The following is a 17,649-nucleotide window of genomic DNA, read 5'->3' as shown; positions in this document are numbered from 1 at the left end:
CTCCTAGACACCATAATTGCACAAAAAATAGTTTATAAATGCAAAAAAAAGTGCATTTAGCATGATATGTCTCCTTTAACCTAACCTATAAATAAAGAACTGTGATGATGAAAGGTGGAGGAAAACAGTAACAGAGTATTTGCAGGCGTTTAAATTGAACCCAGATTTTAGGACAGGCAGCCACTATCACATTCTTAGTGTAACTAGAAGCAGAAGAGTGAAGAGGTGAAATCAGACTTTATTGTTACTGGATGAGCAAAATTTGCTTCCATAACGTTTGAGCGCATGAACTCATTCTCCTCACACTGAACCCAATCATTCAGCTTTCTTATATTACGGTAGTTAGTAAAAGAGGTTAGGTAGTGCCGTTCCACCCTTTAAAACGCCTGCAAATACTCTGTTACTGTTTTCCTCCGCCTAAAGGCCTCAGTAAGACCTGATGGTGCAGTCTGGGTGGGGTCTTGATCCAAATAAAACCAAGACTCAAACCATTACCACCGTGAGAAACAGCTAAAAGTGAGAGAGATTAGAATAAAACAGATATAGGAAATGTTGGAAGATATCAATTCTTATGGCATTAATTTTAGCAGCAACAGAAACATTTAGGAGACAACACAGAAAACTGTACGTAATTTGTATAAGCAAAGAGAATTTTTGRTATAAAGACTCCAGTATACATTAAAGGCAAAGAAAACCTAATTTGATTTCTTGAAAGTTAGATTAATGAGCAGATATTTTTTGTCACCATACTAACATCAAATGCCTAAATTTTTTCCAAGATTTAAATGGTTAAAAGAAAATGAGTGAGACTGTTAAACAACAGAGAGAGGCTTCAATACTTAGCAAATAAAAGAGGAATTAATGGCCTCTAAGTGGCAGGCAACTTCATTTGTCAGCAAAAGTTGATCAAGTCAGTATTTAAAGAGCTGATGGGACGATATGAACCAAGTTATAAAGTCCAATTACTCATCATTAAAGCAAGAGGATTAAAGCCTGTTTCAAGGTTTGGGGAGCAGGTATGTATTAAAAGACTAAAACATCTATGAGAGGAATGGAGCCACCTGTTTCCAGGAAGTATTGGAAAACTTGGACAGGAAATCATCTAAACCTGGGCTTTTACAGCGTTGTAAAGAATTGACTGCAATCTCCAGCTCTAGTGCTGTGATGTGCAGATAAGTTGATTGTTAAAGTCACTGAGGACTGAGATCAGGTCTGCAGAAACATGAGTTCCAACAGATGAGCACAGCTGCTTATGAAAGCCCACATTTTATTCATTTCTACTACTCCTGCACCAGATCCAGCTCTGATGAGACAGAAAGGATCTCATCTCTTCCTCAAACTGTGTAAATGTTTTGTGGTGTTCTGTGATGTGACCGCACATGTTCAGCTTGTACAGATATTTGTTCTTTATACTGTATATATCAGTAACGTATAAAGAATCTAAAAATGCAAAACACTCAGATAATCAGTTTTTCTCTGAAGATTTACTGGCACTCAGATGGACCCTATAAGAAATATTCTCCCCCCTTATTAAAATATTCATTGCTTATTAACCTGGAAGAAAGAATGAAGTGTGATAAAGTGTCTTTACTTTGTTCTTGCGGTTGTCGTTGTACTTGATGAGGTCGAGAATGAAGTTGAGAACGTCTTTGGGACAGAGGTTCTGCACGTCTCGGAGTAACGCCATGGCAACAGGCATCGTCTAGGATGAAGTACAAACACAAACCAAGATAGTTCTTTTAACCAAAAGCAGAAAGAAACCAGTAATGGAACATCTTGTCTTTCCATCCTGACTAAGACGAGGCACGAGGAGAACATCTTCGCCTGATTTTATCAATATTTTGTCATCATGAAGACATTTCTGATTTCCAGTCAGGGTTTGGTGATCTGTATTTTCTTCTGTTCTCTTCAGTAGGTTAAATGAGTTATAGCCACAATGAGGAAAGTAACATGAGAAGCTAGGTTAAAATCATCCAATTACTTAGCAGAAATAAGTTGCTTTAATAAATCAGATTAAACTCAGTGCTGCCAACTCCTCAGTAAGAAAAGGAGTTACTGGCTGTTATAAACGTTAGAAATTGCTAAAAGATGTTATGACCTGATGCCAATGAGCACATCACTGATGCTGTAGGAGAGTGGAAGACACCACGGGAGACAAAAAAAAAAAAAAGTAAAAATAACTTAAATTTGATGCACAGTATCTCAATTCTTGTTTTTTTATGCCACAATTCCAACCCTCCTACTTTAAGCTTGTTGTTTTCTCAAGCTATCAACAGAAGAAAGTTTGTTTGGGACATGACATGTCATACTTAAAAACAAGACTCAAGGGTAGAACTCTTAAGTCCTCATGTAGCTGTGTCAATGCAGGACTGACTTGTGTGTGTCACCACTCTTATCTCTCATTTAATTTCATCAGTCATTTAAATGTCTTTGTACGTCTTTAAAGATGTTTTCTATAGATTTTTATACTTCTTCACTGCTTTTCAAAACATTGCAGAAACTCCAAGGTTCTGCCCAGATAATAAGTCAAAAATAAGCTTCTAGAACTCCCAAACCTGGGCTGTGAGCCGCAAGAGACAGAACAATTTTCTTGCCCCCTTTTTTTTTTACAAAGTATGTGGTAGTCTTTATCTGGGCTTGAGACTGGCGAAAGCCAAAAGAGACTCAGTTATTTTAAGTGCAGTAATTTATTTWAAAAAAAGAGAGGCCCATGGCAGCACCTGCTGCTCGTTGAGAAGAGTAAGAACTGGATGTGCTTTCACATCAGTCTCCAAAAATCTCCAGTAACACCAGAAAAATGTCACTAGTTGCTTAGTCAAAAAAACGGTCTGAATACTCACTAATTATAGCCGCAAAGTTAAGTTGGTTAAACAGAAAGAGACAAATGTAAACGTTGAACAAACCCTGAAGTGAAACAGACCTGAAACAAATAAATAAACTTAGATTTCAGGGGTCTTGTTGGGTTTGTACCTTCTGTAAAAAGTAGCTCTGGAAGTTGATGAAGTTGTTGGTCTTGACRATGTTGGGGCAGCTCTTACAGCAAAACATCCTGGTGAATAGAGACTTCATGGCCGGYGGGCCCTGCCATGTGCTCACCATGGCATTGGCTATCTGCAAAATTTCACACCACAACAGATCAACTGACTTTCCAACCAAAACAGACTGTTTTACAGTTCTGCTTGGGTTCTGGACTGACAGCCATCATCACAGAAAAAACATTAAGTAATYAAATTTAAACCAGATTCTAAACTCCTGCAAACAATAAGGGATCAAACTCCTGTTTGAAGCCTATAAGCTGAGCAGTAAATGCACACAAGCAGCATGAGGTTTTCTCAGGTATGAAGCTTTAGGGGTCCTAAAGCTTACAGGAAATAGGGGAATTTATGTTAATGTGGTAATAAAGGGTCACTGAGTCAGTATGCTGCTTTTTGCTTAATTAAAGAGCTCAGTGGTTTTTATCTGTGTCTCTGGTTCATTTATTAACACATCTGACATTGTACTGTTTGTGTAAGTTATATTTTCATGTCTACGTTGCCTGGTCCTTTACTCCTTCTTACATTTGAAACCAAATTACAATCATCTGAAAGCCATCTCAGTCAATCCCCGTCCACCCATCAGAGGATTTAAGTGCCATGCTTCACTCTGTGGTTGGTTTGGGCGAACGTCTGTGAGCGTGTGTGTTTATGTGCGTGTCAGAGTGTGTTTCAGCTTGTATGTCAAACCCCCGTGTGTGTCTGTGCTACAGGCCATTACAGCYGAGGCTGTTAGGGTTTCTGCTGCTGCAGGATGTGCAGCGTAGCTTTTTCAACCCCCACTCGGATTATTGCGTTGTGAAAATATTGGTTCAGGTGGAAGCTAAAGGGTTGAAATCTAAGCAAGGAGAAAGTTGAAGTGGAGCATACCCAGAGAATAAAACATTCCTGCCACCACAGAATGGGATTATTCAGTCACGTGTGCATCAGTCAAGTAAGAGTTAAACTCGATGGGTGGCTCTCTGGATGGGATTCATGTTTTTCTTCCACCTCTTTCACAACATTGTCGGAACTAAACATTCAGTAAAATGACATCTTTCCTAGAAAACAGTGAGAGGAAAAGAGGACAGAGTGTATCTGAATCATTTCTCACTGATCACTCCTTTCTACTCTTCCCTCTTGAACTCACTTATTTTCATCTTTCATTCTTTTCATTTCATACTTTCCCAAAAATACATATTAGTAAATACTTAGTTGCTGTTGTGATTTAGCAAATATTTAGACCCAAAGTTTCTGAATTGATTACTGAACAGGACTGTACCAGACCCATCACAAGTATCAGAGCCAAGGTAGTTGGTATATATATTTACTTCACTCTAATCTCTGCTTATCTTCTGTTTACTGCAGGGGTGTCAAGTCCTGGTCCTTGAGGGCCATAATGCTGCCTGTTTTAATGGTTTCTCTGCTCCAACATCATTCTAATGGATGGACTTAAAGAAAGACCAAATAATCAGCTGATATCCAAAAATAAATACATCAGAACCTGCATGTATTTAATCACCAAGTGGTAAAATAGAGATGCATGAACAGCTGAAATTATCTCACTGTAGAACACAATTATTTTCTTAGATGAGAATGTTCTTTGGCATCAGCCTTAAGGAGAAAGTGAACAGCATTCCTGTGGTAAGATGTGCACAACTTTCAGTCCAGAACAGTACCCAGTATGCTTTAATTAGTACAAGTTCTGTCAAAACTAAGAATATATTTTTTTAGTTTTTGTTTTCCTGAATTACTAAACAGGGGATGCAAACCTTAGCCAAGCAGAAGCAGGCGTGCATGCGAACTTTGTAGAAACACTGTTCTTGCTCCAGGATGTCAGTCAGAGCCAGTCTGGAGGCAGGAGTGGGGAATTTTTCCAGCGCTGATATGGCTTCCTCCTGCAGAAGAGAAGATGGACCTTTACTGTTGTTGAGTGATTCAAACAGACAAAAAATTATCAATATCATCCAAAATAAACATTAAACAGTAGTTAAAAGAGGGAACTAACAAACCTGATTTTAAAATAGGTATGTTTAACTCATTATTGTTAAACATTTTTAGATTTACATGGAATTTAGACATCTCCACTTGTAATGGTGTCATTACTGCACATAGTCAAATATAACTGGTAAACAAAGGCGAATAAAACTTGTAAACATAGTCAAATATAATGTGAAATCAAATTAGCGCTTCTTTCAACCATGATGTCTGTTGTTGCTGTGATCTTTGCTGCAGTAAGAGGGGCTTACCATGGTTTCTCCCCTGCAGTTTTTAAAATGAATTGTCTGTCTCATTATCACATCAGCAACATCAGATGTCTTACATCTTGTCAAGTATAACTAGACTATAATGAAAGGACCAAAGCACATTAAAGAATATGAAAATGACTTGKCCCATGACATATGAACCTGTTCTTCATTTCTTATGGAAGAACTTTGTTTCCTCCAAGATGGCTGAACAGAAGAACTGTAGAGAATCTGCAGAACACCAGGAGGGAGACCCAATCCCTGCAGAAACAACCCTTCAGAGTTCTGCTGTGCTCCTGTCATTGTCCTACCTGAGCCACCACATCCCTCTCATAGCGCAGCTGATACTGCCACATGAAGTCTGCCTGCTCAAACTCCACTTTCCTCAAAATGGACATGTCCGGGTCGATTCGGATCCAAAGGAGAGGGGAGTCGGCACTGCAGAAGAAAGGTGACAAAAAAACCCTGAGTCAAAACCACGAGTCTAAAAGCAGTGCGAACACTGACTAAAGAATGACTTTGCTGAAACCTGCTGAAGAAGCTGAAACTGAGTTGTTAAAGTTAAAAGAAGCTAAACACAAACTAAAAGCTATCCCTCTTCTGAAGGATTTATATATTAAAACAGCTAAAACAGCACAAATTGCAAAAATATATCCAAAAATAAGAACAGGAATATGAGGGGTGAGAATTTGATGTCATGCTAAAGTTTGGTTCTAGAAACTGTAGGTCTTACTCCATGGCAGATAAATCCATGTCAACTTCTTCACCATTCATCAGAGGAATTTTTTTCTTCTTATTTCTGGAAAAGTAAACAAAACAGGACATTGAAATATCAGTCAGAAAAATACTTCAAATCTGTCTGCAGATTAATCAAAAATTCTCATGAATCACTGGATGGATTTTAATGAGAGAAAAAAAAACATTTAATGTACATGTCCTGATGCATCTCAGTAATCCAGGTAGAAAAAAACCAAAAAGAAAAAATAAGTAGGTCCTCTGGATGGGTTCTTCTTTAGTGAAACGTTTCGTCTCTCCTCCAAGAGGTACTCTGGGACTCTCTAATGTACATCTACAGCTGAGTCAACCTCATACAAGTTGTCCACAATCAACAGGCTTTAGGAACAACAACTGGCTCGGTCTAAAATTTGCATCCAAGTTCAGGTGAACAAACTTCTTATCCTTTAACACGGAGTAATCAAGCTTTGACTGAGACTACAGTCTGGTCCTGGAGAAGCTTCATCTTAAACTGGTGTACCTTATATTTGTTTAMAATGTTCTTATTCTGCACACTTACTGTCTTTAACTCACAACTTGCCCTCTGTGGATGTGTTTTCATGCCAATGAGTGTAACTTTAGCTTTCTTCCTCTGTTTTGTTATGTTTTGTTCAGGTTGTCACATTTGTTWGCAGTTTAAGTCAATCGTGTCAACAAACCTGTTTGAATGCTGTTATAAGCTCTGTGCTTAGTGTAAACTGTGACAATTTCTGGATGTCTTTTTCTCTACTTTTGACATGAATAAAAATTAACGAAGCATCTGCACCTTCTCCAGTTGATCAGAATGTCTTCCTTCCTGTACATATTTATGGTGCCACTTGAGCGTCTTTTAAGCATGAATATGTTTGAGTCAGGGAAATATCCCATCCTTTACATGGATGGGTAGCAGAAACACTGTACTGCACTCGTCCTTTGTGGTTTTTGTGTCCTGCATCWAATTATACAAATTCATCTCGCTGATCTTGACTCAAAAACATGCCCACTCYACATCACATTGACAAATGTCTGCAGACCTGAGTACTGTTCATGGTAAAAATCATTTTGAAGTGTGAAAACTTCTTTAATCATTTATAAAAAAAAACTAGAATTCATTAGATAACAGCTACATATTTAACTCCATGTGATTTTATGTTTTACAGTTAATTTCCTTTTTAAAGTCTTACTATTAGGGCCCTGTTTAACTTCAGCTTTTTAAACATTGCAGCTGTACAACTTGCAAGAATGTTAAGAGAATGAACTATATTTACTGTATATTTACTGCTTTACTGTACCTTCTGCTCTTTGARTGGCAGGGGATGTCATGCTTCAGGCTGTTCTCCTCGATCTGCARCGTGTGGTTGAAAGACCCATCCAGTTCTTGTACCGTCACCTTGATGGGACCCTGCAGAGAAATACYGGATTTATACACAATAATAACAGAGTAAAGTAGTTGGTCTTAATTGTTATCGCTGAATATACTATGTAAATTATACAGAGCTCTGAAAAAAAATTATACCTCTTAAACTTTTCCATATGTTGTCACGTTACAACCACAAGCTTCTATGTATTTTTACTAGAATTTTCTGTGATAAACCAACATAAAGTAGCACAGAATAGTGAAATGAAAGTAAACCAATACTTGTTTTTTCAAAATCCATTGTAAATAATCTCCTAAATGTGATGTGTCGATACTTTGTGGAACCACTTTTCACTTCAAATCCAGCTGTAAGGTTTTAGAGTTTGTTTCTAACCAGCTTTAAATGTCTAACTGAAGTTTCTGCTCATTCTTATTTACAAAACGTAACATAGGATAAAAGACCTTTTCAAATCCATTCATAGTCTCTCAGCTGGATTTAGGTCTAGACTTTGACTGGTCCGTTCCAACCCATTATTATGTGTTGCTCTGACCCGGTCCATGGCTTTTATCCAACTGTAGGACTTCCTGTGAAAAGTGMACGCCTACAGTTGTCCTGTGGACAGATCGTCCCACCTGAGCTGTAGATCTCTGCAGCTTCTTGGCTGCTCCTCAGGTTAATGCTCTTCTGGCCCGGTTAGTTTAGGTGGATGGCCGTGTCTTAGTGGTTGTGCTGTACTCGATGCATTTTTTGGATTAAACAGAACTSTGTGAGATGTTCAAAGCTCTGGATATTGTTTTATAACCTGACCTTGCTTTAAACAAACAACTTTATCCCTGACCTGTCAGGTGTGGTTCTTGGTCTTCATGATGCTGTTTGCTCATGTTCTGTACTGAATCTCTGGGATCATCACAGAACAGCTGGATTTAGTAAACTCAGATTAMATTACACRCAAGTGGATTATTTATTAAYCAGGGAAGTAATATTCCACTTCACAATTTTGTGCTACTAAAGTAACTGAGACAGAATTCAAAACTAATCTGAATTATGTACATCTTTCTGCTTAATGTACACAAAATATAGATTAGAATTAAGCAGGTAGGAGTATATTTTAAGACAGATATTTATTCACCCAAGAATAGTTGACTAGCAGGTCTACATTTAAACTCTTGGTGACTCCAACCAGTTAATAAAACTGGCTCTATGAAAACAACTATTACACGTGGACGATGCTTCATTGACGACCGTCTCAAACTCAGAGACAACCACTGATCCTGATTCTGAGCTCACCACGTATTTCTGTGTTCCAGATGAYGTGTAGTCCTGACGGATCTCCAACTCCAGCACATTCCTCTTCCTGTTGAAGGCAAAGCTGCCAAAGAATTTCACCACACTGCTCTGATCTCTGAATATAAAGAGTTAAGACTGAAAACAGGTGCAGATACTGTAAGYCAGAAATCTTCTGCAGTTGAAATTGATTAGTTATTGTATATGCATTATTATTATAATTTATATTTAATGTTATGACAATTTGAAGTCGGATTCGAACAGGAGACCGGACAGATAAAGGATACACCCATTGTTTGATGAGGGGGCCGATGTCTTTACCAGAAACATTGGAGATGGATTTGAGGAAGGCGTAAGTGGACARAAGCATCTGGCTCCACATGTGGGTCTGATACGTCTGAGACGAGGCTGTGCTGGCCAGGCTCAGAAGTTTGTTGAAAACCTAAARGATACAAAAAATAAAGCTTCAAACAGGGGTAGTATAACTTGAAATAAACCTTAATTTACTGATGTCTACATTTTCATGCATAATAAAGAGCACACAATACCAYGTGACACAGGGTGCTGACCAACAATTAGCATAGAAGCTAACTTAACATTGAAAACGCCATAGAATAGCTAACACTGTTAGCATTATGTTTATCACTGAATATTTATCAAATGTTTCAAAGTGATTACTAAAAACAAACACTTTGTAATAGCTTCAGTTATTATTAGAGACATATTGTTTGTTTTAGTGAAGAAAAGATGTAAAAACACAGATTTACTGCAACATATTTCTACTCCACAAACATCAAACATTTGCTGGCCTTCTAAACCTTTATTTTTATTGACCAATACAAATTCTTTAAAATTTGAATAATCAATTCTAAATTGTCCATGTCTGTGATAAATCTAACAGCAGATGATAWCCCTAACTCAAGTTGTGAAATGGAAAAAAACAAAAGGAAAAGGCAGCTTGTATGAGGTACRCTAACAAGAAACATTTAGATAATTTCTGACCTGAAGCATGAACTCCATGCTGATTCTGTTCTCTATCAGCCTCATCACCAGGTGGGCCTTACACTGAAACATCTTGAAGTACTCCCAGGACAAGGTGTGGGGGTGTTTGATGGAGAAGTGAAGGTGGGGGGTGGGACTAAAGAGAGAMGAGTGTGATCAGTCTCTGTCATCGCTGTGATCCAGCAGAAATTTTTTTAACAGAAACTGATGCAAAAGAACAAAACATGAAACTGAAGTCCTTACTTGTCCTTTTCTTTGCCTCCGCTGAAAGTGGGGTGCAACAAAACCCCTCCCATCTGGAGTTCATACTCAACTATCTTATCCAGTTCCTTTAAAAAAAAAGAAAAAAGAAAAATCCAGTTCACATTTTTTTTAAAAACTTTAAATAGTTTCAGTAAATTTCATTACATATTATTCTATTAAACTCATGCAGAGTTTGCATGAGTTTACACACACACACACACACACACACACACAGTATATATACAGTATTAAGTTCATTCTCATGTGTTGTTGTTGAAAGTGCAGCGGTTACCTCTTTGATCCAGTGTCGATACTCATTGACTCCAAAGGTCTTCTTCAAGTAGAGACCATAGATGTAGCCAGAGATCCCCTTCAGCACCCACTCATCAGCCCTTCAGGAAGAACAGCACGTCAGGGATTGATGGATTGATCAAGTATTCACCCACCTTGGTAATGTTTTCATTTTGTTGCCCCACAAAAAAATWATAATAAAAGATTTTCAATCTGATTTTGAGAAATGGAAAGACATAAAAAAAATAAACTTCATAAGATGTCTAAAACTGAAAAGTGTGCGTTATAACACTGGCTATGTCAAAATTCAGGGGCTGCATCCTTCTGGGATGAGGCTGAATTTGAAGGCAGATTACATCACAGTGATGCGTCGAAGGCTGTCCAAATTCAAAAGTTCCTCACTTTGCATCCTACAAATGCATCCTCCTAGTCCCCTGATTTGCGGGACGGGTCAGGTGTATCATTCTCAGTCCAAACCCCCTAAGAAGCATTGCAGGCTGACTGAGAGGTTTTTTGGTTTTTTTTTGCTTGTAATAGCGGACGAAGAACCAGTCTGACTAGTCCAGTGAAAGCTGTTCTCAGACAAACTGAGGATCTCTGCTTTCATTTAAAATGTTTTGGACACAAAAAGCAGATTTATTTGTTGTAGAATTATTTAAAGCATGTAGTTTCCTCATTAGAGTATTTTGTATAGTTCCATTACTTCTCATCGTATAAAAAATTCATTTGTATTCCAGGTTGTAAATCAACAAAGTAATCCTGAGTGGGATGAACACTTTTACAACCAACTGTAAATCACAGCACAGAACATCTTAGAACATAACAGAATCTAGTTTTTCTTTCAGAACAGAAGTTCTTTGCAGATGAGTTGAGTTTTGCAGATGAAGACTTCGAAACAGAATAAAGGTAAAAGCTTTTTTATTTGATATCTTCAGCACCTATGTGCTCTCCCTTTGTCAACATTTGTTGAAGTCATTTTGCCCCATCATAATGTATGGTCGTTTTATGCTTGGGGGTGTTTTTTTCTATTTTTTTATTTTTTTTTGGATTGACTTTGTTTTGGCATACACCACTACCATAAATTTATCAGCCTGAATTTATGTGATTGTAAAAAGACAAACCACAGAGGTTTGCTCCAGTCATGGTGCTCTCACCACCTCACTGCTGAGTGCATGCACTCCAGATGATTTCATCTGTCTATCGGCTTTAGCTGACTCTAACAAAGAGTCACCCTCTCTGGATTTTTAGTTCAACACCTGTTAATTAAGTGTGCAACCCCTCTGTTGTCGTGAGTGTCAAACCAAGATTTCAGCTCAGAAAAGTGCACAATGTTCTCAAAGATAAGACATTTTTATAGTCTTCCCATTTAAAGATACTCTCTTGTCAAATAAAGAAGAGAAATAAACATCTTGAAGGTCTTTCTGGTTTAAATCTTATCTGTTCTGCTGTTTTTCAACAAGCAGTTTTTATTCTCTGTTGTCTTTAATTAATTATACCTCTAACAGGTTATGAGTTGGAGCTCTTTTCAGTCACAGCCTCTGCCAAATGTTGCTAACAGTGATCTGATTTGTGAGTTTTGTTTTTATGCARTACCAGTGGGCTCAATATATAACAACATACAGGCACCACGTTGCAACATGTGAGGTTTGTTTAGAGGTTGGTGAGGATGAGGAGCAGGTGAAGGAGGACAAAAAGAAAAGGTATTTTTTATGTTGCATGGCACTAAATGTGACAAAGTTTTTTGAACCCAAATATAAGGCATTGAAAAATTATTATTCCTCTTAAAGCATTTCTCTCTATTACATGGTGTTCCACAGGGCTCAGTATTCAGTCCAGTATTGTTCCTTCTGTACATCAGCCCCYTTAGTAAGATTATCAGCAGCTTCAAATGTGTTTTACCTTTTGTATGCTGATGATATCCAACTGTACTGCTCTTCCAATGATTCTGAGTTATTCAAGTTTTATTCCTAAATTGTGTCTCTTGCATCAAGGACTGGCTAGCTAAAAACTGTTAGTTAAATTCCRTTAAGACTGAAACTCTGATMATTGCTCCTGAGCAGAAAGTTTCTTTGACCAAACAACACGTAGGTTCTCTGGGYTCCTCTTCCCAGTCTAGTCTCAGAAACATTGGTATCCTATTTGACTACAGTGAGGAGAAGTGAGAAGTATTTGAACACCCTGTGACTTTGCAAATTGTCCCACATACAAATCATGGAGGGGTCTGAAATTTTTATCTTAGRTGCATGTCCACTGTGAGAGACATAACCTAAAAAACAGCAGAAATCCCAAGGTATGATTTTTTTAATAATTCATTTGTGTTTTACTGCTGCCAATAAGTATTTGAACACCTGCCAATCAGCAAACATTTTGGCCCTCAAAGACCTGTTAGTCCACCTCTGAAAAGTCCACCTCCAGTCCACTTATTATTCTAAATTAGAAGCACCTGTTTGAGGTCATTAGCTGCATAGAGACACCTGTCCACCTCACACAATCAGTAAGACTCCAACTACTAACATGGCTAAGACCAAAGAGATGTCCAAAGACACCAGAGACAAAATTGTAGACCTCCACAAGACTGGAAAGATCTACAAGTTTATAATGAAAATTTTAGATGCCTCCATGATTTCCAAGTGTTCAAATTTTCCTCATTGTATCTGTAAAAAGCTTAGTACTTGTTGTCAAATTCAGAACTGATTTTAACATTTTAGTCTCAACTTTTACAGCTCTTAATGGAAAGGCCCCTCAATATATAACAAAAATGCTGACTTCTTATTCTTCTGGCAACAATCTTTGAATCTCAGGCCAAAATCTCCTGAAGGTTCCTAAAACCAGGTTTAAGACCACAGGAGACCTGAAGAGCCCCTAGATTGTGGACCGTCCTGCCATTGTGTCTTTGTGAGACTGACTCTGTTGATTTCTTCAAGAAGAACTTTGTGATCTTTATTTGTAAAAAGTGTTATATAACTAGTATTAATAGTATGAGTAAATAATAAGTTTTTTTTTTTACCAAAATTGTTTCTAAGGTGAAAGGTTAGACAAAGCTACTCTGTGAACACAATGATGTGATTTTTGTCACGAAACTACATCAGTGAGAGCTGATTTCACAGCTTCAGATTAAGTGTGAGGGTCTTTGGAAAAGGTGTAATATATGCATAATTTGTCAAATCAGCAGAATCAGGCATGCTTAGAGAATATTTTCTCTGTGACACAACAAAAACTCTCACCATGACATTCTGGAGATGAAACAGCCGAAGAACTGCTGAGCCAAGGCCTGAGCCAGACAGAGTCGAGTTTCTGGGGTCTGGTCTATTATCATGGGGCTGTGGAGCAGGTTGGTGCTGAAACACACAGGGAACAGCCAAAGTTTYACACTGAATGAAAGAAATCCATTTATTCATTCAAATAGCACTTGCACAAAAACCGTAAGTGAAAACTGTCACTGTGGAACCTGTTACACAAACTTTCCAGTTGCATAAAGACGAGCAGCTGCCAACGTTTTTCCACGGTCTTATCCAACTTTTTTTTATTTAGCTGAAGATTCATTTGACGYTAAATCTATCCTCACATCAACTTAAATAAGAACAGATTACAATAACCAAGAGAATCTCTCTTACTCAGGTAAATAAAAACAGAGATCCAGAGCAGAAAGTCTGCATCAGGAGTCTGAGTGAATTTATTATCATGCCAGCAAAAGGCAGAAAATGTTTTTTCCCCCATTTCTGTCTGCGTGCATGCTTCTGTTAGTGGTGCAACCACTAATCTGTTTTGACACATTTTAAAGTGGAMATGAATGACACTGAACTGATTATTAAATGTAAAATAGTATTATTTAATGTAAACATCCTGCAAACGACAAAATGTTTGTGGCAAACATACAACAGACACATAAACACCTCCTCCTTTGAAAAATCAATTTTAAAGAACTTTATCTTCTACAAAGGGAAAACGGGCTCCACAAGAGCCACATGTATGCAGGCTGTGTCCACGTTTTCACCCAGAGGAGGAGGAAAACTGTCGGCTTTGCTGCCAAGTCTAAAGATCGTATCTGAGCTGTGACTGTTGCTGGCCAACACCATGATAAGATGCGGGCAACAAAAAACAGCTCTAACATATTTCCAAAATTTAGTTTGAATGAACCCTGTTCTCTGCTGCAGCATAAAGCATTTTATTCCTTTTAGGTCCTACAGATCCTCTGCATTCTGTGTGATTWTGTCTTCATTGATGATTGTTTTCTAATCGTTTTGCAGTCCTCTGAATCACAAACAGATTGTGAGGTAACTAAACATTTCCATCCATGCTGTTGGTTAGAACAGAGAGTCATTCACAAATCACATTCTTAGTGTGACATCTTACAATATGTATAAAGGTTTGATGAAAATTTGCTAAAACTTTCTAAATCTTATTGTAAAACTCTGGCATGAGAAACAGGTGATATGCATTCCTTTATGTTGGGCAAAGGGTTCAACAAGCTTTTTTTTTTACCTGCCACTGCCCTGCAAGTGACACCAAATGTTACCTGCCCGAAACAAAAATTTTCAAAATTGATAAAATATAGGAAAATCATCAAAATATTTTATTATGTTTAAACAGAAACATTAACATGGTTACAAACAGATGTACAGTATATAAAATATGAMATCTGATTAAGCAGATGCAAACATTGCAGACGATTAACAAGAAAAGAACAGCTGTTGTTGTTTATATGCTTCACTAAGCAGAGCTGTATGTTAACTCAGCTTATAGCACTGATGCTACAGAGGCTGGTTTTGTAGCACAGAAGAAAAGGTTGTAGCACCAGCATAAAATGTTTGTTACAATCTCTGAAAAACCCAAGTAGTGCAAATCATTACTTAAACACACTGACAATAAATAAATAAATAAATAGATAGATAGATAGATAGATAAATAAATAAATAAATAAATAAATAACAGAACTGAAAGTTTTGCTCAATTCAACAGTTTTCAACATTCATTGGGTTTTGGGTAAAACTATTTTTACAGTGTATTCAAGCCAGCAAAAATTGAAAAGATGTTATTTTTAAGGCCTCTAATTTTCTTTCTGTTATGTCATTACCACCTTGCTTTTTGCTAAAATACTATTTTGTATATTTATATTGGTTTGGTATTGATTTTACTTTTAGCAGWAATGGTATTTTTTCTTAGTCTGAATTTGTTTAATCCAATTAATTGCTCCTATTATTTGTTTCTACTGTTGTATTTTATTGCCTTTTAAACATCATGGCCATTGGACTACAGATGAAAAATAGTATTTTGGCTAAATCTGTTTTTTTGTTTGTTTTTAACTTATGAATATGTTTCATTAATTGTACTGTCCTCTTCTAAAAAATAAATCATAATTAAAAAAATTACTATAAAAGACAGATGAAAGTCGGTGACTGAGCAGATAAATCCTGAGGGTGTGGGTTATCCTGGCATCCTGTAACATGCTGCAAACTTCAGATTATTGATGATTTCTTATAAGAACACCACCTTTAGCTCAGAGGACACGAGACCTGGGAGCACTTTTACCTGAAGATGCTCATGGAGGCGTAGGACGACACCTGAACGTAGGCCTCGTCAACAAACACGGTCTTAAAACAGGAGTAAGGGTAGCGGCAAGTCAGGATCTCCTCGTAGAACTCAAAGATCTCRTGCAGGTAGGACATGGAGTGTTTGAGCAGAGGGAGCAGCTGAGGCAGGCAGAAGTGGGTCACCTGGTGAGGACAACATTTTTAATTGAGCGGAGGGGGATCACAGAAACCACTTAGAAAAATCTRCAGTCACAGAACAGCCTGACCAATCACAGCGGGGAAAGAGAGAACAAGAAATCATTTTTGTCACACAACATCAGCAAGACACGTCTGTTCTCTGAGATCAAGACATTTGTGGGCTGTGTGATGGTACTGGTTAATCCAGTAAATCCACAGAAAATTGTTAACTGGGTTGTTTTTATTTATTCAAATAAGCTAGAAAACCTGTTAAACTGCAAATCAATGGACATTTCATTATTTATTAATGTAACACTTTTATTTGATTTGATGAAATTCAGACATTTTCATATCAGAGTTTTGAGTTTCAGAGCTCTCGATCCTGATTTTAAAAAGGGGCATTTTTTTTTYTYTTTYWSAKMTCTYCTCTTGTCTGGAAAAAGCTTCCACAGGTACCTGAAAAGTCACATGTAAGTTTCTGCCTGATATGTTTCGTTTCAGCAACTGTTGTCCAAAATTACTTATAGGAAGATTGCAAAGGATTTAGCTAAAAACACAAATAATCTTAGCACAAAAAGTAAGTAAATTAGTGTTTGGAAGATTATTTCTTTGTTGTAACAATGCTTCTTGGCAATAAACTGAATAATGTTGGAAAGCCTGTTAATTTTTCTTATAAATGGTGCCACATTTGTAAGGAACATGCATTTGTGGTATGAGCAGTAGAGCTCAGTGGGTTGCAAACATGAAAAATTTTGTTAAGAAAGTTAATTAAATGATGTGGTCAGAATGACCTGCTGCTGATTTAGAAGCAACACTCACTCACAACACATAATTACCGCCCGCCTGTCAATTTAGCAGATTTTGAGTTAAAACCACTTTGTAGCTGAGAGTGAATGAGAAGAAAAACTCTTCAGACATCTTGACATGACAAATAAATGAATCCTCAACTTTTGGTTTAAAMTAAAGGATCAAATGTTGCGGGGTGTGTTTTCTCTCATCTACAAGGTTAAAATGTTTATAAATGCTGGTCTTCAGTACGAATCTTATTTAGTCCCATGCAGACAGACCACAGCTCAMACCTCGTGCATGTAGGGGTCTACAAGGATCTCAAAGGGTCCCACAGCCAGGGAGATGTTGGGAGCGGCTGTGGGGATGGGCAGCACGTAGTGGAACGTCTTCTTCCTCATGTCGTGGGTGTAGATGGTCTCCAGCAGGTCCCCACAGGACACGGCCACCATGGACGCGTCCACGGTGAACTCCAGCTTCCAGGTGCACAGCTCCGAGTAGGAGTCCACACAGGGGAACCAGAACCTGTGGGAGGAGCCAAGACCAGGAACAGAACTATGAGAGACCTGGAACTGTTTTTCACTATACGTACGAGTGCTGAGTCAGCATTTACTCTGCTGTTTTTATGTTTATGGTTTTCTTTTTTAATCAAGCTCGTGTATCAAAACATTCAGCTCAGGCAGGAAAAATGTACCACGACTTTAGGTTTTTGTAACTTTTATATCTTTCAGATTTATTTTCAATTTCTTCAAAAATATGTTCATGTTTTGCTAATTTTAGCAAAACATGCTGCTTTGACCATTTAGCTACTGTTTTTATAATTTACACTTATAGCCACAGTTTTGCCTATTTTTGAATATAACATTTAGATTGCATTTAATTTTCAGCAATGGTTTTGCCAAATTTAAACTAAAAAATATACTATAAATACTATAAAATACTATATATACACTATAAAATACTATAA

General features: G+C 37.5%; 1 protein-coding gene across 1 annotated transcript in view; it reads right to left on the bottom strand.

Annotated features, from left to right (window-relative positions):
- The window catches only part of taf2 (TAF2 RNA polymerase II, TATA box binding protein (TBP)-associated factor), a gene marked incomplete at its 3' end in the record, with an annotated part of 38,299 nt that overhangs the window by 15,231 nt on the left and 5,419 nt on the right, over positions 1-17,649 (bottom strand). The window contains 14 exon segments of the mRNA XM_014029660.1: positions 1,592-1,702; positions 2,971-3,111; positions 4,784-4,909; positions 5,569-5,695; positions 5,991-6,056; positions 7,303-7,412; positions 8,656-8,770; positions 8,940-9,094; positions 9,655-9,790; positions 9,898-9,983; positions 10,190-10,289; positions 13,413-13,526; positions 15,718-15,902; positions 16,976-17,207. Of these exon segments, the coding sequence (XP_013885114.1) occupies positions 1,592-1,702; positions 2,971-3,111; positions 4,784-4,909; positions 5,569-5,695; positions 5,991-6,056; positions 7,303-7,412; positions 8,656-8,770; positions 8,940-9,094; positions 9,655-9,790; positions 9,898-9,983; positions 10,190-10,289; positions 13,413-13,526; positions 15,718-15,902; positions 16,976-17,207 (1,804 nt within the window).

Source organism: Austrofundulus limnaeus, unplaced genomic scaffold (assembly GCF_001266775.1).
Source record: "Austrofundulus limnaeus strain Quisiro unplaced genomic scaffold, Austrofundulus_limnaeus-1.0 Scaffold937, whole genome shotgun sequence".
Taxonomy (NCBI): domain Eukaryota; kingdom Metazoa; phylum Chordata; class Actinopteri; order Cyprinodontiformes; family Rivulidae; genus Austrofundulus; species Austrofundulus limnaeus.
This window is presented reverse-complemented; position numbering and strand designations above follow the sequence as displayed.